Here is a 25,243-nt window from a genome sequence, read left to right as displayed (position 1 = left end):
AATTCAGACACTTAGACTGAGTTGGGTTAATTCAGAAAGTGGGAGGAGAGACCGATATATTAATAAACAGAGCTCTGATCAGAAAATTTGCAGCTAGCCAATTCTATAAAACACCCGAATTTCAGACTATCTGAATTTGGATCTGTTGTGCATTAACAGATTCCTTTTTTTGTGTTAACTCTTTGCACTGGTGTTTGTTCCCCCAGTAAGCATAGTCCTTGCCCTCAACAGCATCTTATTAGATAATCAACTGTTTCTTAGCTGTTATTGTCCCCAATAGGATTTGCTGCTTTAAAAATTCAACTTCCTTATTTTAAAGATGTAATTAGAATGAAGGTACTTAATACCACAATCTTGCTGTACAGGAGAAGACCACTTCCTGGTCGAGTTAATTTATTAACCATCTCCAGCTTCTCCGAGCATACTTGAAATGAATTCCTAGCAAAGATTATTAATCTATTTTGAAAACCAGGTTTACAGTGTATCCAGAGCAGCTTTCATCATCCACCTAGTTTTTTGTCCATTATCAAAAGTTTATTCTCTGATTATTGATCCCTTAAATATATTATTACAAATTATTAAGGATTTTTAAAATCTATATGCCCTTAAAGTTCTGCTTTGAAATGAATTGTCCCATATTCTTGATTTTCTACCAAAGACTGAAACCACTCATTTGCACCCTCATGAAAAATGATGTGCTCATGCTAAATCCAAAAAGTTAACACACGTATAAGACAAATACCCTATTACAGAAATGGCATGTGTACAGTAGATGTTTCTTCCTAATGATATTATTTCTTAAAATTGTTTCAATTTACAGCTTTCCACGAAATGTTGGAAATTTTGAAAAGCTGCAGAACAGCATTATAGCTAAATGGATCCTGATAAAAATGGGCACTATCTACATTCTGCTACCATAGCAATGGCCCATATACAGTATATTAAAAAAATAGAATTCTCATGGGAAATGTTTACATAATTTTCAATAGCATGTAGGACTTTCATCAATGTTTGGGTGAACAACAGCCTACAGGGCTGGAGTGAAATCCAACCTAAATAAAACTGTAGTCCTCAGTAACTAGAATTTAAAATATTAGAATGACTTTACTGTAATGTGAGCAATGAAATACATTAGTGAATTATTTCAGTGTCAAGTTTAAACTAGGCATTGAAACATGAGCATTTTAAACATTTAATAAAAATAAAAATGGCATTCACAATTAATTCCATCTTAATTCTTTTCAACATGATACTCTTAATTCCAATTGAAATTCTTGGCAATACTGATTTTTGTATACATCCACAGTCATAGTACTTTCATTTATGGCCAGTATTTCCTCTAGTTTCCACTCAAGAATCTTTTGTTTCCAAGACACTTCATACAAATAGTTCTTAATATAAATTTATTTATAATTCTATACAGCCCCATGCAAGTACAATGCAAGAAACTTGCTGAATGTCTCAGGACAATATCCAGCCAGTCCAGCAGGAACCTGGGAAGAAGAAACCAAATTCTGAATACAGATTTAATTTACATTTAAAAACATACTTTGTATACTGCCAGTGTTTCCAAATAAATTAAGTGTGGGATTCATCTTAAAAATTTAGACAACTTGTCCCTAGGCATTTTAAAACTGATCAAACTGCTGTTAAGTTGCACATTTAAGTTCGGCAAGATGCAGGACTGAAAATCACTGCTACAAAACTGCCATTACCGTTATGGCACTGTGAAGTTTTTTTTGTATTGGTTCTAATTGTACTTACCTGGATCATTTTCTTTTTCAGTATTGGGAGGCACTTTGCATACTCATACAGGAGCTGGTCTTGATCCAACCAAATGAGATTTTTTATCCCATCATTTGATTGTAGATTTGTGGTATTTAATTGGAAAACTAGAAACTGGAACAGCCTTCCATTCGTGGCAATGCATTGTACTGTGATGGGATTGTCTAACACCTTTGGTTGTTCCTATGAGAATGAAAATAATAGCTATAATTCTATCCCATATTGCAGCTTAAAATGGGGAGAAGATTCTAGAACATTTAATTACATAGAACAGTACTGCACAGGAACAGGCACTTCATCCCCAAAGTTGTGCAGAAATAATTACATTTAGTAATCAAATACCCAACTAATTTTATCCCTTCAATCTACACAATGACGACACCTTTCCATGGTCACTCTCCTACCTAAGAAACTCTTGAACGCTTCCTTTGTATTTGCCTATTCCAGACATCCATTCTGTTTTAAAAAAAACTTGGTTAATACATCATCTATGAGCCTACCACCTCGCACCTTAAAAATGTGCTCTGTGGTATTAGACATTTCAAATCTGGGGAAGAAAGATGCTGGGCATCTATCCACAAACAAGAGAAAATCTGCAGATCCTGGAAATCTGAGCAACATGCACTAAATGCCGGAGGAATGCAGCAGGCCAGACAGCATCTATGGAAAAGAGTACCGTTGACGTTTCGGGCTGAGACCCTTCATCAGGACTGGAGAAAGTAAACCCCACCCCCCCAAGTCCTGATAAAGGATTTGGCCCAAAACATCAACTCTACTCTTTTCCATGGATGCTACCTGGCTTGCTCAGTTCCTCCAGCGTTTTGTGTGGGTGCCTATCTAGTCCCCTCAATCTTATAAACCCTCTATCAAATCTCCCCTCAGCCTCCACTGCTCCACAAAAAGCAACCACACATTTATCTAATCTCTCCTCAGGATATGCTGTCTAATCCAGGCAGCATTCTTCAAATCTTTTCTGCCCCTCTTCATAGCCTCAACATCCTGAATGCAATACTCCACATGACCTAACTAGAGTTTTATAAAGCTGCAATGTAACATTCTAACTCCTCAACTTATTTCTTTGACTAATAAATGGCAAGTATGCTATATCCTTCGTTTATCACCTGAACAACCTCTGTAGCCACTTTCAAGGAACTGTGGCCTTCCTGGTTACCTTGTAACTCTGTAGAGCCCTGTCTGATCCCCAATGCTTAAGTCTGATTCATACTTCTGCGTCAAATGAATGCTGTAGATACGGCGTAGTCGTGTAACCTACACTGTACCCTATGCCAGAGCCTGACACGCACCTCTCCAAAAATGTAACTGCTTGTTGCGGCGATGCAGACAGCAACAACTGTGATTGGTCTGCTTGGTAGCATCGCATTTCCTCATGTCTATAGGCACGGATGTGAAATAAATGGTTAAAGACGATGAACCAACTCCTCAAATCTACCTGCCGACATTGGAGAATATTTGAAATGCATTTCCTCATCCATTTCTCGCAGTGGCTGGACAAGCAGAGAAAATTCACCCTCCTACCTCAATCTGTTCAATGGGCGTACATACCATCTCCTCCATTTTCTCTCTTTTCTGCGTTACAGTAATTTCAATAAAAGTAACCATTGTTCAATATTTATTAGCTCCAACTCCAACATGATGTGCTTAGTCACCATTGTTTGAAGTACACGAAGAAACTCTACAGAGGCATAGAAACCCCACCACCAACTAGTGTTTTGGCGGCGAATTGCAGAGCAATGCAGACACATCAACGCACAGGTATAAATGTTCACAAAGGCGCAGACCACTTACGAAAGTTTCGGCATAGGCTACTACACGGAAGTATAAATCTGCCTTCAGAAAGCAAAAATGCTTCTTCCTCTCCACTAGATGTTCCACATCTCGTCAACTGTGGTTCCTTCACCCTACCATCCTTTCCCTGCCGCAATGGGACAATCTATCCAGAACCCCATGCAACCTCTATTTCATTGTGCCTTTCCCTGAACACATTTGTTACAAAGTTACTGCTAATAGCATCATAATTCTCCCACCCCAATTAAATACTTCTCCATACCATCCGCTTCTACACCTATCCAAAGCTTGTGGTCACTGTCTCTGAAACAGCTACTTCAGAGAGAATGTTGTCTATATTATGCAGAAACAGTCTTGGATGCACCAATCCATCCTGGACTTTTGCACTCTGGCCATTGCAGTCGATGCTGGGAAAACTGAAATCTGCAACTAGCACTACTCTTATTCTCACAGCAATGTATAACTTTATCAAGTTCCCACTCACTTATTGAGGCATCTAAAATAAAGCCCTACCAAGGTGACCTTCCCCTTGTTTCTAAGTTGTACCAAAACAGTCTTGGAAGATGATCCCTCAAGAATACTCTGTCTAGATACTGCTGTATTGTCCTCCCTTATCCCTGCCCCAGCTCTTTAGCCATGTATCCATCTTGCTCATCTTTTTAGTGGTAGCACTCCTTGCATTTAATCTACAGTACCTCTATAAATCTGCATCTTCCTGGCATCATCTAATTTTCCCAGTGCCCTTTTAGCCCAGTGGGATTTGGATTTAACTCAGTGCTTTGTGTTTTATGACAAGTCAGGGATTAAACAGAAATGGAATTCCTACAATGCCATGTTGTAATAATAGTATTAGAGAGATAGACACTTACCCCATACAAGATCTTGGCCCTTACAAGGGCACTGGCAAAAGTGAACATAATCATCTTGGCCCTCAATGGCTCTGGTTTCAACAGTGTTGCATTAACAGAGGGATCCGTAATATACAGGGTATGTGCATGAGGAAAAGGGTATCCATCCTGGAAACCTATGAAAAAGCAAGCAGGAGCTCAAACAGTGGAAGTTGAGGGTAACAAAGAGAAATGCCAGCCAGTATTAGCGTTTAAAATAGATGTGTTTTCTGATACATTATTCAAACAAAGATTCTGCCAAGTTATTTGTCACAATTTACTTCCAACAAGTCCATGGTGACTTTCTCAAATCAATCCATTCTTGTCTCAGTACAGAACCATCCCCCGCCCCACCAGCCATGCATTCATCTGGCTTATCTCTCTAGCGGTAGTTAAGACTCCTTAACTGCAAACTGGATTTACTCCTACACTGTTTTTTGAACAAGAATATAACATACATAACATCAGCCCTCATTTCACTTTCTGTGCAACATTTTTAAATCTCCAACTTTCACCATTTCTGAAATATTGTTTCTCTCACTACATGTTCACCTGCCCTGTTGAAGTATTTGTTTTATTTCCAGTAGTGTACTGGCAAATTATGGTTAAGAAACTGAGTCTTGTCAGTAACACTGTAGTACCTGTACTAAAGAGTTTATTTAAAAAAAACTCACCTGTGTCATTATGTACTTCATAGACGTGTGTTTGCTGCAGGTCAATATTAGGTGAAATAGGATAGAATGTTGGAAGGGGGTGGTTTTCTGTGCTTAATATCTCTTTTTCTCCTGCTATGGCTGGTAAAGGTTGCTTACTACTCACGAGCATTCCATTCAAACCACAAATCCTATATAGGTCAGACTCTGCAAAGAGAATAAAATATTCATCAATCAATGAACTTAATGAATGACAGTAACCTTGATCAAGTTCATGGCTCGATATTGTTTGGTTCTTCATGTCCTTCTGAGACTGCTGTACTATTTGACTGCAAGTACATTTTACTTCCAGCAGTACACCAGGTTAACACAAATTTTGCAAATTTTTACAAAATTTAAACCATGAATGAAAAATATACATAGCATCTCAACTGTCATTCAGCAACTTTTGAAGTTTCAGGAGTTGCAGAATGGCAGGAGTCTCTTATTTATTCATCCATATCTGTACAGTGATCAATATCAATTAATAGATCACAGATGCAAGTTCAAACCTATATTTTACTGGAATAGAAGATTCAACTCCACATTTGTCACTAAACTACCAGAAAACTATATTTAACTTTTTGATACAATAAGCATACTTCAATTCTATTTGCAACTCCAGAGCAAATGAAGTAAACCATGCATGCCCAACACAATATTCAGGTACAAGCTAGTAAGTAGCAGATGTCAGACTTCAACTATTTCCAGTAAGAGAGAGTTTAATCATCTACCCTTAATATTCAATAGCATTACCAGTACTGAAGCTGCTACTATAATCAACGTTTTGGATACCACTAACCAGAAGCTCATTTAGACCAACCACTTAAATATTTTATTAACAAGAACACATTATTGGCTTCTAAACACAAAGTACACTGCAGATGCTGTGGTCAAATCAACACGTACAAAAGCAAGATGAACTCAGCAGGTCAGGCAGCATCCGTTGACTGCTCATTTCAACAGATGCTGCCCGACCTGCTGAGTTCATCCAGCTTTTGTACGTGTTCATTATTGGCTCCTGGTGTGAACCAATTCATCAAAGATTCCTCATCAAAGATTCCCCATCAAGTGAAGAGTGCTTTTCATTTGTTTCAACAAGTGCAACTCTTAACAATATTCAAGAAATTTGACATTACTAGGATGGATGCTTGATTGTTCATTACCTTAAATATTCCTTTGCTCTGCCACTGGAGTACAGCGGCTGCAGTGCATACTATTTATAAATCACACTGCCATTATTCACCACGGCTGTTCTACCTCACCCCCTAATTCCACAAACTTTACCACCAAGGACCAGGACATCTTTAATGTGGGAACATAGAGGATCCTCTCCAACTGTACACTATCATTATCACTAGACCTAAATTCTTAAACTGCATCTCCAAGAGCAATTAAAAAGTACCTTCACCAGAAAAACTGCAACAGTTCACAATAGCACATTATAGTGTTCTCGAGTAATTAGGGCTGCTAATAAGTGCAGGCCTTACTAATAGGACCCAGAACCCACCAAAATCAAAGTAATATTGGATTAGTTATATTAGTAATATTGGCTGGCTGCTTCTATGACCCTCTTGCATATTTTCTGAAACCTTAACTCAATGATAATCAAGAAACTAGCACAGAAATCGTTTGCCGAGTCCCCACCCCACAAATTAAGTATTTATGTGCAATGCAATGAATAAATTTAAAGCACGCTACAAATTTTCTTAATTTCAATAGTTTTACTACAAAGTAAAAGAGTACACTGAGCATAAAAGCTTCAGAACATTAATTTTAAGAAAATCAATTTGTTATAATTTTCTTGTAGTTACTGCCATTGCTTGGAGTAATTGCATTGAAGTATACAAGAGTATTGTGGAACAGGTCTCAGATTGAGGGGTTGGCTACAATAAACAAAACAAGATGCAATTTCTACTGTAGGGTTGGAATTGTTCTACCCAAGAGCAACATGGTGCCTAAATCAGAAAGTGTAGTCAAAGCTGCAATAGAAGACCAGGTCATTCAGCCCAGTGAGTCTGCTCCACCATGGCTGATTACTTATCCCTCGCAATGTCATTCTCCTGCCTTCATATCTAAAATATAGCTTTGGAATTCAGGGATAGGAGAGTCAGAGATTGAGAACAAATTTCAGAACAGCCATGAAAGATATTCAAAGGACTATATGACCTCTTTGCTCACGTTCATTGTGTTGTTGTGTACTTAACTACTGGCAAAGCTACAGTTAGAAAATTATTTGCCATCCTGAGATCAGACTTTAGAAGTGATAATACAAGATTCTGAAGAATGTATGAAAGGATCTGTACCAGAATAAGTCCATGGATCATTTTGACAATGATGAAATGATTGAAGAAAATTGCGCTTACGTCAGTGAGTTGGTTTCAAATTAAACAGGAGGGGATTAAAAACTCTTCTGGCAATAAATTGATAACAAATGTCTCACATTTTAAATAGTGGGCAATAGAATCAGAGGGTAAATAGGAAGAATTTGTTTCACTCAAAAGGGTAGTTAAAATCGGGAGCACACCATCAGAAAGTGTTTGACTCAAATCTATTCAAACATTAAAGATAATTATACATACTAAAACTCCAATATTTAGAAATATTAATGTCTTGGCATCTGGCTTACCAAGTGATCTTTGCCGCACACCCTTCTGACTCACTAGGGGCCCAGTTCCTATCATCCCTTGATAACCGCTGGGGCTCCAGATCCTGTCCTCCTGAATCACCAGGACCTCAGTTCCTGCCCTCCCTACAAACTTAATTCTTTGGAAATTTATCATACTTTGTAACATCTACAAAATGTGGATTGAAAGTGTGTTGAGTGGATAATAGTCTAGAAAAACTATCCTAGCTCCAAAGACTATAAGACATGGGAGCAGAATCAAGCCAGTCAAGTCTGCTCCCCCATTTCATTATGGTTGATACATTTCTCTCTCAACTCCATTCTCCTGCCTTCTCCCCATAACCTTTCACACCCTGACTATTCAAGAACCTTATCAACCTCTGCCTTAAATGCATCTAAGCCCTGGACAGGCTGAATTATGGGAGTAAAACTTACACATAGAGGAACAACTTTTCAAGATTATAAGTAAAATACTGATGTGTTGGATTAAGTTAGAAAGTTTTACAAAAGCAGAGTCCAGGCGCAAGTTAATCTTAATCTGTGCATTTAAGATTCCACATTTATGTATTTTCAGTTTCTTGAACAGACAAAAACAATTTTAAGAAGGGATGCAGAAGGACGTTGCATTTGTAGTCAGTGAGAATGCACTTAGAAAAAGATTGCTCTTTCCCTTCCTGTTCCAGCAATTACAACTTAAATAGAAGTTCCTACTGACTAACCTCTCTCCCATGTTACTGATATACGGTAATTTTCAGCCAACATCCTGTTTCCAAGTGTGGGAAATCGAGGCTGCTGGATCCTGCACAAGTGTAGGAGGTTCTGCATCAGTACAGGGCTAAAAAAAGGAAAAAACATCAGAAGAGTTAAGAAGAATGTTACTTCTCATTCATGCCATTTTGTCACACACCATCACTTCCAGGATGCAGTATACAAGTCAAAAGCATGAAACCCAACTAGGTTCAATAATATTTGCTTTTTAAGAAAGTAAACCTGTCAATCCTATCTGGTCTAGAACACTAGAATACTACAGCACAGTACAGGCCCTTCAGCCCTCGATGTTATGCCGACCCATATATTCCTTAAAAAAAGTACTCAACCCACACTACCCTGTAACCCTCTATTTTTTCCTTTCATCCATGTGCCTGTCTAAGAGGCTATTAAATACCCCTAATGTTTTAGCCTCCATCACCATCCCTGGCAAATCATTCCAGGCACCCACAACCTTCTGTGTAAAAAAAAAACTTGCCCCTGATGTCTCCCCTAAACTTCCCTCCCTCAAGTTTGTACATATGCCCTCTGGTGTTTGCTATTTGTGCCCTGGGAAACAGGTTCTGGCTATCCACCCTATCTAATGGACTCTTATAATCTTGTAGACCTCTATCAAGTCCCCTCTCATTCTTCTACACTCCAAAGAGAAAAGTCCCAGCTCTGCCAACCTTGCCTCATAAGACTTGCTTTTCAATCCAGGCAACATCCTGGTAAATCTCCTCTGCACCCTCTCCAAAGCTTCCACATCCTTCCTATAATGAGGTGACCAGAACTGAACACAATACTCTAAGTGCGGTCTCACCAGAGATTTGTAGAGTTGCAACATGACCTCTCTACCCTTGAACTCAATCCCCCTATTAATGTAGCCTAGCATCCCATAGGCCTTCTTAACTATCCTATCAACCTGTGCAGTGACCTTAAGGGATGTATGGATTTGAACCCCAAGGTCCCTCTGTTCATCCACACTCTTAAGTAACTGACCATTAATCCTGTACTCAAGTCTTCTGGTTAGTCCTTCCAAAATGTGTCACCTCACACTTATCCGGATTGAACACCACCTGCCCCTTTTCTGCCCATCTCTGCATCCTGTCTATATCCTCTTGTAACCTTCGACAACCTACAGCTCCATCCATAACCCCTCCAATCTTTGTGTCATCCACAAAGTTACTCACCCATCCTTCCACCTCTTCATCCAGGTCATTTATAAAAATCACAAAGAGCAGGGGTCCCAGGACAGATCCTTGCGGCACTCCATGAGTCACCAACCTCCAGGCAGAATACTTTCATTCCACTACTACCCTCTGCTTTCTTCCTGTAAGCCTATTTTTTAATCCAAACAGCCAAGGTTCCACTGATCCCATGCCTCATGACTTTCTGGATGAGTCTCTCATGGGGGACCTTGTTAAATGCCTTGCTAAAATCCATGTAGACCACATCTACTGCCCTACCCTCATCATCTTCTATTGTTATCTCTTCAAAAAACTCAGTTAGACTCGTGAGGCATGACCTTCCCTTCACAAAGCCATGTTGACTATCCATGAGTAGATTGTATTTCTCCAAATGCTCGTAGATCCTATCTTTAAGAATCCTTTCCAATAGTTTGCAGACCACCGACATAAGACTCACCGGTCTATAGTTCCCAGGATTCTCCCTATTACCTTTTTTAAACAAGGGAATTACATTGGCCATTCTCCAATCCTCCAGCACCTCCCCTGCAGCCAAAGAGGATTCAAAGATCATAGCTACTGCTCCAGCAATCTCTTCTCACTTCCCACAGCAACCTGGGGTATATCACCTCTGGCCCTGGGGACATCAATTTTGATGTTTTTAAGAATATCCAACACTACTTCTTCCTTAATCTCCACACTGTCAAGCACACAGGCCTGTTCTATTTCGACCTCACCTTGATCAAGGTCCTTTTCACTTGTGAATACTGAAGCAAAGTATTCATTTAGGACCTCCCCAGCCTCCAGGAATATGTTGCCTTCTTTATCCTTTAGTGGCCCCACCTTCATTCCTGTCATCCTTCTGTTCTTCACAAACGCATAGAACACCTTGGGGTTCTCCTTAATCCTACGTGCCAAGGCCTTCTCATGCCCCCTTCAAGCTCTCCTTTCTTAAGCTCCTTCCTGAAAACCCTATATTTCTCACAAGCCCCTCCTGCTTCCTGCTTCTTATATCTAACAAATGCTTCCTTCTTCCTCTTGACGAATTGCCTGACATATTTCGTCAGCCACGGTTCCCTTTTCCTACCACTTTTTCCTTGTCTCAGTGGGACAAACCTATCCTGAACCCAGTACAAGTGGTCCCTAAACTTCCTTCACATTACTTCAGCGCTTTCACCCTTGAACATCTGTCTCCAATTTACTCTCGCTAGTTCCTGCCTCATCCCTTTATAGTTAGCCCTTCCCCAGTTAAGCACCTTCCCATTTTGTCTATTTTTATCCTTTTCCATAGCTATGCTGAAGCTAAGGGAGTTGTGGTCACTGTCACCAAAATGCTCCCCAACCAAGAAGTTATTACCCAGAACTAGATCCAGTATGGCCTCTCCTCTCATCAGCTGGTCCACATACTGTGTCAGGAATCCTTGAACACACCTGACAAATTCAGCCCCATCTATCCCCTTTGTGGTCGGGAGGTGCCAGTCAATATGAGGCAAGTTGAACTCACTCATAACTATAACCCTGTACTTTCTGCATCATTTTAAAATCTGCCTGCTTATCTGCTCCTCGGGGTCCCGAGGGCTACTTGGGGACCTATAGACTACTCCCAGCACAGTGATTGATCCCTTCCTATTTCTGACTTCCACCCACACCGACTCAGTGGACACTCCCTCTGCAGCATCCTCCCTTTCTATAGCCGTGATACTATCCCTGACCAGTAATGCTACTCCCCCCCAACTTCTACCTCCCATCCTATTCCCTTTAAAACACCCAAACCCCGGTACCTGCATCAGCCAATCCTGCCCTTCCTCCAGCCAAGTTTCAATAATGGCCACAACATCATAGTTCCACATACTAATTCATGCTCTAAGTTCATTCCCTTTATTCCTAATACTCCTAGGATTGAAATAGATACATTTCAACCCCTCTAACTGGCTACAATTATGTTTCGCCCCTGCCTGTCCTTCCTCACCAACTCAGAACACATAGTATCATGCCCTTGTCCTTCTACCCTAATCTGCACTCTATTCTGTGTGTAGCCAATACGTTAGTGGAATTATAAAAGCTGGTAATCCCAACATTCCCAATTCTACCAACATGAAAATTTTACATATTATGTAACATCACGTGCTAATTTGGGGCCAAACTGATCTAGTTCCAACTAGGTTGCATGGTAGCAAGTTTATTTCATTTGGTTTTCAAACTCTTTCAAATAGTTTAATTCCTTAAGATTTAATTTGAAAAGGTTATGGATTGAAGTCCAGTACAACACAGGAAATGGAGTGCCTTCTTTTTATGGAGTGCATTCAGCCAAGGTACATCTTCCCTTAGGAATACCACATCCATTTCAAAAACAGACATCAGGTAAGTTCTAGTTTCTGGATAATGATAATCATTCAGACAGCATCACTAATGATGAATTGTTGGTCATTATATCAGCACCAGTTGAAAAAGCTTGTTTTATGCAAATTGGCTGTCCTACTTGCTACATTATCACACTTACAGCACACTTTGAAATATTCTGTAATATATCCCTGTTCTATTGGTACATGTAGCCTGATCTTGTACTAGACCTACAGTACTTTGTTGCAGTTGCCATTTTAATTTGTGTAGGAAACTACATTACTCATGGCAGCCAATTTATGGCAGGAAGAGCAGCAGAAGAAACAATCAAAGTAAAAGAGATGCAAGGGCTGTAGAACCAGAAAAGTAACGTGAGCAAGAATGAGCTAGAGGAAAATTAAGGCACTATTCTTCAGGGAGTGACAGAATGGGGAAAAAGTGATTCGAGTTAGAGAGTTGGTTAGACCATCAGAAAATAAAACACAGATAGGAGCAAAATTATTGAATCTGCTCTACCATTCCATCATGGCTGATTTATTATCCCTCTCAACCTCATTCTCTTGCGTTTTCCCCAAAACCCTTGACATCCTTACTAGTCACGAATCTATCAACCACCGCTTTAAGTAAGCCAAGTTCTTGGCTCCAAAGCCCCCTGTGGCATAGAATTTCACAGATTCAACACCCTCTGGCTAAAGAAATCCCTCCTCCTTTCTTCTAAATGGACATCCTTATATTCTGAGGCTATGCCCTCTGGATCCTAGACTCCCCCACTACAGGAAGCATTTTCTCCATATCCACTCTATCTAGGCCTTTTGATATTCAATAGGTTTCAATCAGATTCTCCCCAACCCCCACTCATTCTTCTAAACACTAATGAGTACAAATCCAGAACAATCACATACTCCTCACATATTAACCCTTTTATTCCCAGGATAATTCTCATGAACCTCCCCTGGACCCTATCCAATGGCAGCACAGGCTTTTGGTTGAGAATAATTATTGTACTTTGTTATTTTCTCTATAGGAAATTGAATATGAAAACCTTAAATTACAAAGGGCAAATGTTCGAGAGAAATCAAAATACTGGCAACAATGAGGTGCATGATTATCTCCAGATTATAGTGGAAGCTAAAAGACACCTGAGAAATTTAGAGATTACATATAAAATTGTCATTAAAAACATTTGTCCAGTGTTGATATAAAAGTTATCAAAATATTGATAAAGTAGAATGATGCTTGTTGACAAAAAGTACACACACATTTTGAAAATAGAATGAAAGAAAGAGAATTAAGGCAAATTCATTTAAATGTTGCATATTTTATTTAAACATAAGAAACCATTCCAAAACACTTAGCAGTCAGACAAAATCAAACACTAAGCCAAAGGAAGAGATATCAGAATTAGTACCCAAAAGCTTTGACAAAAAGATGTTACTAAAAAAGAACCTCAAAGGAAATATATCTGGCTGTTTGCCAGATATAATTTTTAGTCACCCTTTAATGGGCCTTCCAATATTTTCAACTCATGGTACTTAAATATATTAAATCTATAAAAAGTAAAAGCTTCTACAAAACCATAATTAGATACACTGATAACCACAAAAATGAATATCAATTCACTGCTACAACTTCTTAATTGCCATTGAGTTAGAAACTACAAAATTAATTTTGACAGAAAACCATGAAATATCAATACAAAAGATTTAGCCTAGAGCTGTTTTAAATAATCACTAAGGTTATGAAAAATGACCCATTTATTTGTGGGAAGTTTGACTACCCTTCGTTGGTTATAGAATGACCCCAGCATTTTGTATATTCAAAGAGATCCTTTGTCAACAACAAAGGCTATGGTATTGCCACATGGAAATGCCTTAAAAGCACAATGAAAGATATCATACCTACCAAAATCAAAAATTATTTATTTAGAGATGCAGTACAATAACAGGCCCTTCTGGGCCAATAATCTTGTGCTGCCTAATTGCGCTCACGTGAGCGATCAACCCACTAACCAAAATGTCTTTCAAATCAGAGTACAAGGAGGAAACCCGTGGAGTCACGTGGAGAATGCACAAGCTTCTTATAGACAGTGGCAGAATTGTACCTGGGTCACAGGTGCTATAATACCTTTACACTAACTACTATGCTACCATGAAAAACAATGTGGTTTGAATAGCAGTGGTTGTAAAATTGAGATGTTGGTATTAAAGTTCAAAGAGGATAGTTCAGCAGCACAATAACAATACAAAACTAGTCCAAATCCCCCTGAGCAGCAAGATAGAAAAAAACAGGCATCATAATATGCCCTATGTTTCTCTTCTGGCTATGGCAGGTCAAAACATAAGGAACCACCAAAACAGAATTAACATGTTTAAACATCAAATCAACTGTAGGTGTGATTGCTTGAAAGATAAAATACTATTAATCTCTGAATAGGCTGATATTACTATAGTACAGTTCACGATTACAGTTAGAGTCTGATTATGGGTTAAATGCAAAAAAGTCAAATAAAACAAAAAAATTGCACTAGGTCAAGGATTCATTAAAGGGTATTTCATTAGCTGCCTTTTTTCTGTATTTCAATCTATATGGTTTAACAAAAATCCAAATTTCCATATAACATTTAGTTAATATGCTTTGAGTAACTCAGCAGGCTAATCTTTCTAATACTACTGTCTCTCTTTTCCAGAGGAAAATATCCTAGTATTTTACCCACTTTAGATGACATCCATTTTCTAACTTACTATGCAATTTTTCCCCCCAAGAATTATACCAATAAAGTAAACTCTAATTTTCACATCAGTATATCTGCTTACCAAAACCGATCTCTTTTGGGACGGATTTCAGGAGCACTCCAGAATCGAGCATGACTGATAGCAGCCTGAACACGCTCATCCTGATCTTCAATGCGATATGCAGGATCTTCAGCTATGCTTACTATCTGTTTGGGAAGGCCATCTATCAATTTAGACTTGGTCAGCCAAAGAGTTTGTTTAACACCTAAAAGCATAAATATATCATAATACATAAAAACATTTTTAAAAGTTATACTACTGAGATAGAACAGCAAGATCACCACTATAATAATTATTAATATAGATATTAATACATTGCAAGTGGCATTTTAGCTGGCTCCAATCTAATCAGCTTTAACTGGAACCATCATCATCAGAATTAGTTTGACAATTGGCTGAACCATGTCCACAAGTTTACCCAACAAAACTGACAGAGCTCAAATGTTTTTTGGGTGTTAATGCACTCAAATATTCAAAACCTTTTAGTAGTATGTCTATTTTTATTAATGTTGCCTGAAAGTTTAAATATTAAACATTCAAGAACACAATTTTTTAAAAAAAACTATTCAAATATATTTAAATTAATTAATTTAATTACAAGGTGTAAGTCATGTACTTAACTTTTCACCTTCATTCTCCTCCACTTAAATAAACGTATTCACTATTCTGAACCATCCAACTTAGTCCAGGAAAAGTAAGATAATTTAACCAGCAGTAAAATATTGATGTTTGTGCTTCTCCATCTGACTACAGAAGAGGTCAGCAGAGAGCAGAGGTGCTATCTTGTTTTTTAGTTTACCTTATTTTAAAGCTCAAGTTTATTCTCATTTAACTATATGCATGTATATCACAAAATGAAATGACATTCCTCCAAAGGTGAACAAAATAGTACAGGTAACTCAAACACAAAATAAAAGTAATATTACCACAAATATGCTAATAAATAATGAAGTGCATTTACTACTCAAGTAAATGATGGTAGGCAATCAACACACATTACCATTGTATCTGCACGTGTGTGTGTACACGTACATGTTCTTACTGTGATTCTAGCTAGACAAGCGGCATGGCTACTTTGATCCACGGAAACATTGACACAGAGAACTTGAAATCTTAACTTATAAGTAGCTTAAGTGTGCTTTCTTGCCATAAATCTCTTTTCATTTGAAGATATGAACTACATTTCAATGCATTCACAAAGACATTACCCTGTAGCACTGTCCAGTGGACAAGGATTTTCTTTTATTCACAGATACTAGTTCAGGGATCTTGAATGATGGCCAGCTATTCAGCAGAATACTGTGCCATTATGATAATAGAATTCCCATTAATCTGATGTAGTCACTATGGCCCGAATCACAACAGCTGATGCACCAAATTTCAATGAGAAATATCGACAAAAATCTCTGGTATTGTAGTATTTGCATTAATATAAAGTAACTATACATTTTACAACAGGAAGTATGACTTATTGACAATGAGCACCTTCCATAAAAGATTAGTAATTACACATTTATGTAGTTACATGAAATATTTTATGCTTTGTAGTCTTCCAGACAGTTTACTTTGACACTGGTTATTTCTGTTAGTATATTACATTCAAAATCTGGCATGCTAGACCACTGTTTCACCATCAACAATGCTTACTGTTCCAATCCACACCCACAATTTGGAGAGTCCAATCACCTGGCTGAACTTCTACTCCCAGCGTGTAGGCAGAAAGTAAAGACAGCAGCACCAGTGATAAGGACCAAGAAGAAATGGTCAAGGGAGTTGGAGGAGCACTTAAAGGCCTGCTTTGAGTCAGTAGACTAGACAATATTCAGGAATTCATCTTTGGATCTGAATGAATAAACCATAATTGTCACCAACTTCATCAAAACCTATGTGGATGAGTGTGTGCCTTCGAGAACATACTGGACATACCCAAACCCAAAGCCCTGGATGAACCAGGAAATTCGTAGTCTGCTGAGCGTCTGTTGCATTCAAGATCAGTGATCTAGAAGTCCAGGTATGATCTACAGAAGGCTATTTTAGAGCTAAAAAAACAAATCCGAGTGAAGAGAGAGACAGAATTGGATGCATGGGTTTGCCAGTAACTACTTCCTACGTGGCAAATCAACATCTGTGCAAATGCATGCAACATCAGGTGACCCAGTTATCTCCGTTTCACAGGCCAACGTCAGAACACCGTTCATGAGGATGAACCCTCTTGAGGCTTCAAGTCTTGGTGTACCAGGTAGGGCACTGAAAACCTGTGCCAACCAACTGGCAGAAATGTTCAAAGACATCTTCAATCTCTTACTGCTCAGTCGGAGGTTCATATCTGATTTAAAAGGGCGACAATCATACCAGTGCCCAATGACTATCACCCAGTTGCATTCACACCTACTGAGATGAAGTGCATTGAGAGGTTGGTCATGGCCAGAATCAACTCCTGACTAAGCAAGGATCTGGACCTGCTGCAATTTGCCTATCACCACAATAGGTCTACAGTGGATGCAATCTCACTGGCTCTCTATCTGAATTACCCGGACAACAGTAATAACTGTCAGGCTGCTGTTTACTGATTACAGCCCAGTGTCCAACACCATCTTCAACACTAATCAACAAGCTCCAAAACCTAGGCTTCTGTACCTCTTTCTGCAAATGGATCCTTGACTTCCTCGTTGGAAGACTAGGTGAGAGCAGACTGAATGCAGCATCTCCTCCTCACTGATGATCAACACTGATGCTTAGCCCACTGTTCTACTCTCTGCACCCACGACTATGTAACTAGACATAGTTCAAACACCATTTATAAATTTGCTGATGAAACAACTATTGTTGGCAAAATTTCAGATAGTGACAAGATGACATACACGAGGGAGATAGATCAACTGGTTGGGTGGTGTTGGAACAACAATCTTGCACTCAATGTGAGTACGACCAAGAATTTGATTATGGACTTCAGGAAGGGGAAGTTGAAGAACAAACACCAGTCCTCATTGAGGGATCAGCAGAGGAAAGGGAGAGCAATTTCAAGTTCCTGGGTGTCAACATCTCTGAAGACCTATCCTGGGCAGAACATATTAATGCAATTACAGAGAAGGAATGATAGTAGCTACATTTCACTAGAAGGTTGACGAGACTTGGTGTTTCACCAAAGAATCACAAGTTTCTATAGATGTACTATGGAGAATATTCTAACTGGTTGCATCACTGGAATGGAAGAGCCACTGCAAAGGATCAGAAGAAGTTGCAGAAAATTGCAAACTCAACCAGCTTCATCATAGGCACTAGCCGCCACAGTATTGAGAACATCTTCAAAAGGCAATGACTCACATAGATAGCTTCCGTCATTAAGGATGCCCATCAGGAATCAGAATCAGTTTAATACTACTGGCAAATGTCGTGAATATATTTTGCAACATATCCCAGTGTTAATAAACCCAATTCTGATTCCTGATAGTCTCTGCACCCACACACTACTTCTCCCTTCTGCCCCACCTACAATGTTAGTGAGCTTACCCTAATGCAACTTAAATGTAATGGCTGTTTCAACTTAGACAGAGTGGTCTAAGCAAAAGTAACAGGAGATATTAGTAGGGAAGTATTCCACTGTCCATAGTAACCTTAACAAACATGCCACCTAATTTGAAATTGGAGATAGAACAGATGGCAAGGAAGTGTCCTCATAGGCAGAAGGGTTAAAAACTAGGGGAGAGAGAATGAAGATGATTGGGAAAATAACTAAAAATGATTCAGCTTTTGTTTTTAAATAGTAAATAGTTAATTTTGAGAATCAAGGACTGGATTTAATTGCAACCTTCAAGGAGGAACTGGGCAAGTATCTGAAAGAAAAATAAACTCAAAAGCTATGCCTCTTTTAATTTTATATCCTCCCTCTCAGTCTCCTCACCTCCAAGGAAAACAAACCCAGTTCATTACATCTCCACTCATAACTGAAATGATCCATCCCAGCAGTATCCTGGTGGATCAACTCTGTATCACATGTGAAATCACATTCTTTCCATAGTGTGGCAAAGAGAATTGTATAGAGTACTAAGTAAAATTTAATTTTGACATGCCATAAGCACAGTGGTGTTACATTGTATGCTAGACTAACAAAGGCAAGTATCTTGTATGCCTCATTAATTATCTTATCTATCTGGAGCAAAAAAAAAATCAATCTGCTGGAGGAACTCAATGGGTCAGGAATATCTGTAGAGGGAAATAGACATTTGACATTTCAGGTTGCGATCCTTCATTTGGGCTTCACCTCCTTGTACTCCTACCTTCATGAACATTTGGACTTGTACATCAGTGTCTCTATCCCTCAATGCCCCTATGATTCTACCATTTGTATGGATGTCCTAGCCTCACCAGTTCTCCCAAAATGTAATACCTCATTTCTCAGGATTAAATTCCATCTCTCTTTGCCCTGCTCATATTAGAATCAGAATCAGGTTTATTATCACCAGCATGTGTTGTGCAGCAGCAGTTCAATGCAATACTTAATGTAGAAGAAAAAATAATAAGTAAATCAATTGCAGTATAAATATATTGAATAGATTAAAAATAATGCAAAAAACAGAAATAATATCCATTAAAAAAGTGAGGTAATGTTCATGGGTTCAATGTCCATTTAAGAATCAGATGGCAGAGGGGAAGAAGCTGTTCCTGAATCGCTGAGTGTGTGCCTTCAGGCTTCTGTACCTCCCACCTGATGGTAACAGTGAGAAAAGGGCATGCCCTGGGTGCTGGAGGTCCTTAATTATGGACTCTGCCTTTCTGAGACACTGCTTCTTGAAGATATCTTGAGTACTTTGTTGGCCAGTAAACAAGATGGAGCTGACTAAATTTACAATCCTCTTCAGCTTCTTTCGGTCCTGTGCAGTAGCAACCCCCCACCCCCCCCCCACCCCAACATAACAAACAGTGATGCAGCCTGTCAGAATGCTCTCCACGGTACATCTATAGAAGTTTTTGAGTGTATTTGTTGACATACCAAATCTCTTCAAACTCCCAATTAAGTATAGTCACTGTCTTGCCTTTTTTATAACTGCGTCATTATGCTGGGACCAAGTTAGTCCTCAGAGATCTTGACAACTAGGAACTTGAAACTGCCACTCTCTCCACTTCTGATGTGATGAGGATATTACCAACTCATCATAACTGTCCTATAGCATCTAACACTGACAAAGAGTTGCAAGTCTAAGGATTGGGAAACTGTCAAAATTCAGCACAAGACCACCAAGAAATTTTTAAAAAGTAGAATATGAAAGCAACATCACAAGAGTTATAACAAAAAAACAAACTGTAGAAGTAAATGAGCATGTAAAAAATGAAAATATTTGCAAAAACAAATATGGGTCCCCTATAGCCTGAGACTAAAGAAATTATAATGAGAATAAGTAAATGACAGTGAAATTAATAAAACTATTGTATCCATCTTAGAGTCAAACACAAAAACAGACCTATTGTCCCAACTGGTCAATGCCAATCCAAGTTGGTCCCATTTGACCACACTAGAAGCCCATATCTTTCTAAACCTTTCCTATCCACGTACCTATTCAACTATCTTTTAAAAGCTGTCACTGTGTCTTCAGTGAAGACATGGGTAACCTCCTGGAAATAGAGGACATAAAATGAATGATGAGCTAAAAGAAACCAGTAATAATAAACAAAAAGTATGGGAGAAAATTAATAGGACAGAAAACTGCTAATATCCTCAGATATATAGACACGTGTAATCAAACACAGGGTGTACTGCATCACAAAGTTTGGAAGGAATAACCATTAACATAGTGGATGCAGTGAATGCATTCTAAGATTCTATAGATTGTAGTACCATTCCCATGAATACAAGAGAAAAATATATAATGCCATTTATTAAGAAAGGAGGGAAGATCAAAAAGGTAAACTAATAAACACAAGGAAATCTGCAGATGCTGGAAATTCAAGCAACGCACACAAAAAGCTGGTGGAACGCAGCCGGCCAGTCAGCATCTATAGGAAGAAGCACTGTCAACGTTTCAGGCCGAGACCCTTCATCAGGATTAACTGAAAGAAAAGGTAGTAAGAGATTTGAAAGTAAGAGGGGGAGGGGCAAGTGCGAAATGATAGGAGAAGACCGTAGGGGGTGGGGTGAAGCTAAGAGCTGGAAAGGTGATTGGCAAAAGGGATACAGAGCTGGAGAAGGGAAAGGATCATGGGATGGGTAAACTAGTAACTAGTTTGCCTGACATCAGCAGTGGGGAAAATGCCAGTATCTACCCTTATGCTTATAACAATAGGATACTCAGAAAGGGAATCATACTTTTTGAGATTGTAACTCACAGAATAGACAAGGGGGAACCAGTAGGTGTGATTAATAAGCTACCATGCAAGCAATTTGAGCATAGTGGTGACGCAAAAATATGTCATCAATGGAATGTCGCTTACAGATAGTAGGAATAAGTTGTCTGTCATCTTGGGTGGGTGTGATTAATAGATGCAACTGCAATCGAGCTTATGCCCCATTTGTTCATAAACTATACTGATTTAGATGGGAAAAAGCACTTTCACTGCTGGTGCTTAGGACAGGAATGAAGGTCCTACATCTGTCTGTCCTTGGCCTCAGATATGGTTCAGATCCTCATTTCTGCCTCTACAGTACAGTACCAAGTTGCCTTTGGTCTTCCGTGTTTCCCCCAGCCTTCAGGGGTCCAATTAAATGCTGTCTTAATGGAGTTAGTTGGCTTCTCTTCTCATCATATGCCCAACCCATTTCGAATATTTCCTCATGATCATTGTGGCTATGTCTTCTTACAGAGGCTCATGGTGTGGAATGATGAGAGCTTGGCAAGGTTGCTCTCTGTTATGCACCAACATTCTGACCGATACAAGAGTGTGGACAGAACACAGCTCTGGCACAGCATCACCTTGGTGTGGACACTGTACGTGGTTGTTCACCATATGTTGCTCATTGATCTAAAGACATTCCCAGCTTTGCTGAGTCTGCACCATCTTGCTGCTTGGTGCTGCCCAGGTAGGTGAACCAGCCAGTGCTGAGTAAGTCAATGCCATATGCCTTGATGAGAGGAGGAGACTCTACACCGAGAAACATGGTCTCATGACCAACCTGTCTATCAAAGGTGCACAGGCATGGGACAACAACAACTGTATTATTATTTAAGTTGGCTGATCATACAAAACTGACAAGACAGTGCAGCTTATGAGAGGAATGTTAAGGCTCTGGGGGATACAGACATGTTAAGAGAATTGATGACAGCATGGAGATCAAACAAGTAGAAAAATGTGAAGTCATCCACATAAGAATAATGACAGAAAAGTAGGGCATTTTTAAATGGCAAGAGACTGAAAGATGTTGAGGTTCAGAGACAGCTGTGTATCCAGCTACACAGAAACATTTAAAGATAATGGACAGGTGGATGATAAACCTTGGCTTTTATTACTAGAGAATTTATGCACAGGAGGAAAAGTATTATACATGGCACTGGTGTGATCACCCCTGGAATACTGTGTATAAGCCAGGTCTCCCTATCTAACACAAGAGAGTCTAAAGATCCTGGAAATTTTGAGCAATGCACACAAAATGCTGGAAGAACTCTACAGGACAGGCAGCAACTATGAAGGGGAATAAATAGTTGACATTTCAGTCCAAGACCCTTCATCCCTATCTGAAGGTAATCAATAAATGAAGTCTAACTTAACTGATCGATTACTGGGAGGCATTGAACAGAGTAGGTTTGTAGTGTCCCAAGTTCAGAATGAGAAATGAGGTACAAAGCTGCAGTGTGGATAGAGTCAAATCAGCTTTTATCATCACCAGCATGTATCAAGTTGTCAACTTAGCAGCAGTACAATGCAATACATAATAATGCACACAGAAAAAAAAGAGTTGATGTTTTCCTTGGTTAGGGGTTTAGAATATGGGCACAGTCCCACAATAAATTAGTTAGTCATTCAGGAGTGAGATGAGAAGTAATTTCTACAACCAGAGGGAAGGGTATCTTTAGAATTCTCCATCAAGAGGACTGTGGAAGCTCATTTGCCGAGTATATTCATGCAGGCATTGATAGATTTTTTTAAAGTTTGAAGCGATTAGAGGGATATGGGACATTTGATTGAGGATGCTGGCAATTTTGAGCAACACACACAAAATACTGGAGGAACTCAGCAAGTCTAACAACATCTACGGAGGGAAATAAACAGTTGAGTGAGATATGGGGCACATGCAGGAAAATCAGGCAGTGGTGAAAGATCAGCCATTGACCAGAGAGCAATAACAAGAGCCAAATAGCCACCTTCTGTTCCTAACTAAGCCATCCCACCATTGAGCACATTTAAATGCAGTAATAAACACTAAAAGCTGGAGGAACTCAGCAGGCCAGGTGGCATCTATGGAAAAGATTACAGTGAATGTTTTGGGCCAAGACCCTTCAGCAGGACTGGAAAAATGAAATGAAAAGTCGGATGAAGAATGTGGGGGAAAGGGAAGAACAACGTAGAATGTGATAGGCGAAACTGGGAGAGGGGGAGGAGTAAAGAGCTGGTAAGTCAATTGGTGAAAGAGAAAAAGGGCTGGCGAAGGGGGAGTTTGAAAGGAGAGGGCAGAAGACCATGGAAAAAAGGGAAGGGGGATGAGCACCAGAGGGAGGTAATGGGCAAGTAAGGAGATAAGGCGAGAGAGGGAAATGGGAACAGGGAATGGTGAGGAGGTGGGAGCAATTACAGGAAGTTCGAGAAATTGATGTTCATGCCATCAGGTTGGAGGCTACTCAGGCGGAATAAGGTATTGCTCCTCCAACCTCATCACAGCAGGAGAGGAGGCCATGGACTGACATGTCAGAATGGGAAAGGGAAGTAGAATTGAAATGGGTGGCCATCAAGGGATCTGATATACAGCAGATGACCGAAACAGACTCACAGGGGAAGTATTGCCTCACTTGGAAGGGCCCTAAATGGTAGTGAGGGAGGAGGTGTAGGGGCAGGCGTGGCACTTTGTTCTAATTGCAAGGATAAGTACCAGGAGGGAGGTCAGTGGGGAGGGCCAAATGGATAAGGGAGTCACATAGGGAGTGATCCCTGTGGAAAACAGTAAGTTGGGGGGGGGGGGGGGGAAGGGAAAGATGTGCTTGGTGGTGGGATCCCAGTGGAGATGGCGGAAGTTACAGAGAATTATGTGCTGGCGCAGAGGCTGGTGGGGTGGTAGGTGAGGACAAGGGGAACCCTATCCCTGGTGGGGTGACGAGTGGATGGGATGAGGGCTGACTTGCATGAAATGGAATGGAAGAGATTTGGCGAGAGCAGTATTGATGGTGGAGGAAGAAAAGCCCCTTTCTTTGAAGGAGGAGGGCATCTCATCGGTTCTGGAATGAAAAGCCTCAACCTGAGAGCAGATGCAGTGGAGACAAAGGAATTGAGAGAAAAGGATGGCATTTTTACAAGTGACAGGGTGGGAAAAGGTATAGTCTAGGCTGCTAGACTCTGCCAGAAGATGTGGAGCACTGCCATAAGAAAGTAGCATCCTATCAACATGGACCCGCGCCATCCAAGCCATTCTCTTTTCTTGTTATTGCCATCTGCCTGATGGCAAAAACGAGAGGTTAAGGAGATACAGGAAGCTTAAGACTCAAACCACCAGGTCCCGGAATAGCTATTACCCTACAATCATCAAGCTTCTGAACTAATGTGGATGACTTCTCTCATCGTAACTCTGAAATGACTCCCCAACCTACACTCATTTTCAAGAACTCTACAACTCATGCTCCAAGTATTGTTTTCTGCAATTTGTCTTCGTTTGCATGATGACTGTCAGTCTTTGTTTTTCCGTACATCTTTTTGTATTTATTTTCCTGTAAATGCCTGCAAGAAAATGAATCTCAAGGAAGAATATGGTAACATATACGTACTTTAATGATAGATTTTACCTGTGACATTATGTTCTCCCCGTCAGTCCAGTACTTACCTTCCAGCAATTTGGTTCTCTGTTGGAAGGTGTAACACGGCTTGTCCTTATATAGTGGCATCTCCTCGTACTTGGGGCCCTGTCGGTGGAAGGGATCTTCCCGATCACGTTTCCAGACGGGATATTTGGGTTCAGCCAAGCCCGGTTCGAAGTGCATCTTGTCCCAGTAGGTGATGGGCTCCAGCCCGGGTATTTCCACTGTCTCTCCTTTCTCCTTTAGTTTCTGGGTGCGAATCGCCCGGCCCGCAGTGACATGGAGGACCCGACATTCTAAGAACCCAGGCACTCCGATACGCGAGGCTCTGCTCCACATCGCAAGAAATTAATCCCCAATTTCAACAGAAAAAAAGATTAGGCCTCATCCGGTTACTCTAGCAACGAGGCTTCGAAAGGGATGATGGGATTTTTGACTTTCAACTTTGACAC

At 39.9% G+C, this 25,243-nt stretch overlaps 1 protein-coding gene across 1 annotated transcript; it reads right to left on the bottom strand.

Annotated features, from left to right (window-relative positions):
• Positions 1-1,178: 1,178 nt before the first annotated feature.
• mrpl37 (mitochondrial ribosomal protein L37) lies at positions 1,179-25,224 on the bottom strand. The gene is made up of 7 exons (XM_059984614.1): positions 24,818-25,224; positions 14,884-15,067; positions 8,516-8,631; positions 5,153-5,338; positions 4,461-4,615; positions 1,765-1,968; positions 1,179-1,493 (listed from the first exon to the last, which is right to left on the bottom strand). The coding sequence occupies exons 1-7, from the start codon at positions 25,128-25,130 to the stop codon at positions 1,416-1,418; spliced, it is 1,236 nt and encodes a 411-aa protein (XP_059840597.1). The 5' UTR covers positions 25,131-25,224; the 3' UTR covers positions 1,179-1,415.
• Positions 25,225-25,243: the final 19 nt, after the last annotated feature.

Source organism: Hypanus sabinus, chromosome 11 (genome assembly GCF_030144855.1).
Source record: "Hypanus sabinus isolate sHypSab1 chromosome 11, sHypSab1.hap1, whole genome shotgun sequence".
NCBI classification, from domain to species: Eukaryota; Metazoa; Chordata; class Chondrichthyes; order Myliobatiformes; family Dasyatidae; genus Hypanus; species Hypanus sabinus.
The sequence above is the reverse complement of the archived record's forward strand: the minus strand, read 5'-3'. Positions and strand labels throughout refer to the sequence as shown.

Bases quoted from the DNA above. Each gene is read 5' to 3' on its own strand.
- mrpl37 (XM_059984614.1), bottom strand. From the start codon at position 25,130: ATGTGGAGCAGAGCCTCGCGTATCGGAGTGCCTGGGTTCTTAGAATGT. The intron at 5,339-8,515 runs GTTAGTCAGTAG...TTCTCTTTGCAG, and splicing joins ATCAGTAACATGGGAGAGAG to AGTCTGACCTATATAGGATT. The intron at 1,969-4,460 runs GTAAGTGTCTAT...TCATTCTCATAG, and splicing joins GGGCCAAGATCTTGTATGGG to GAACAACCAAAGGTGTTAGA.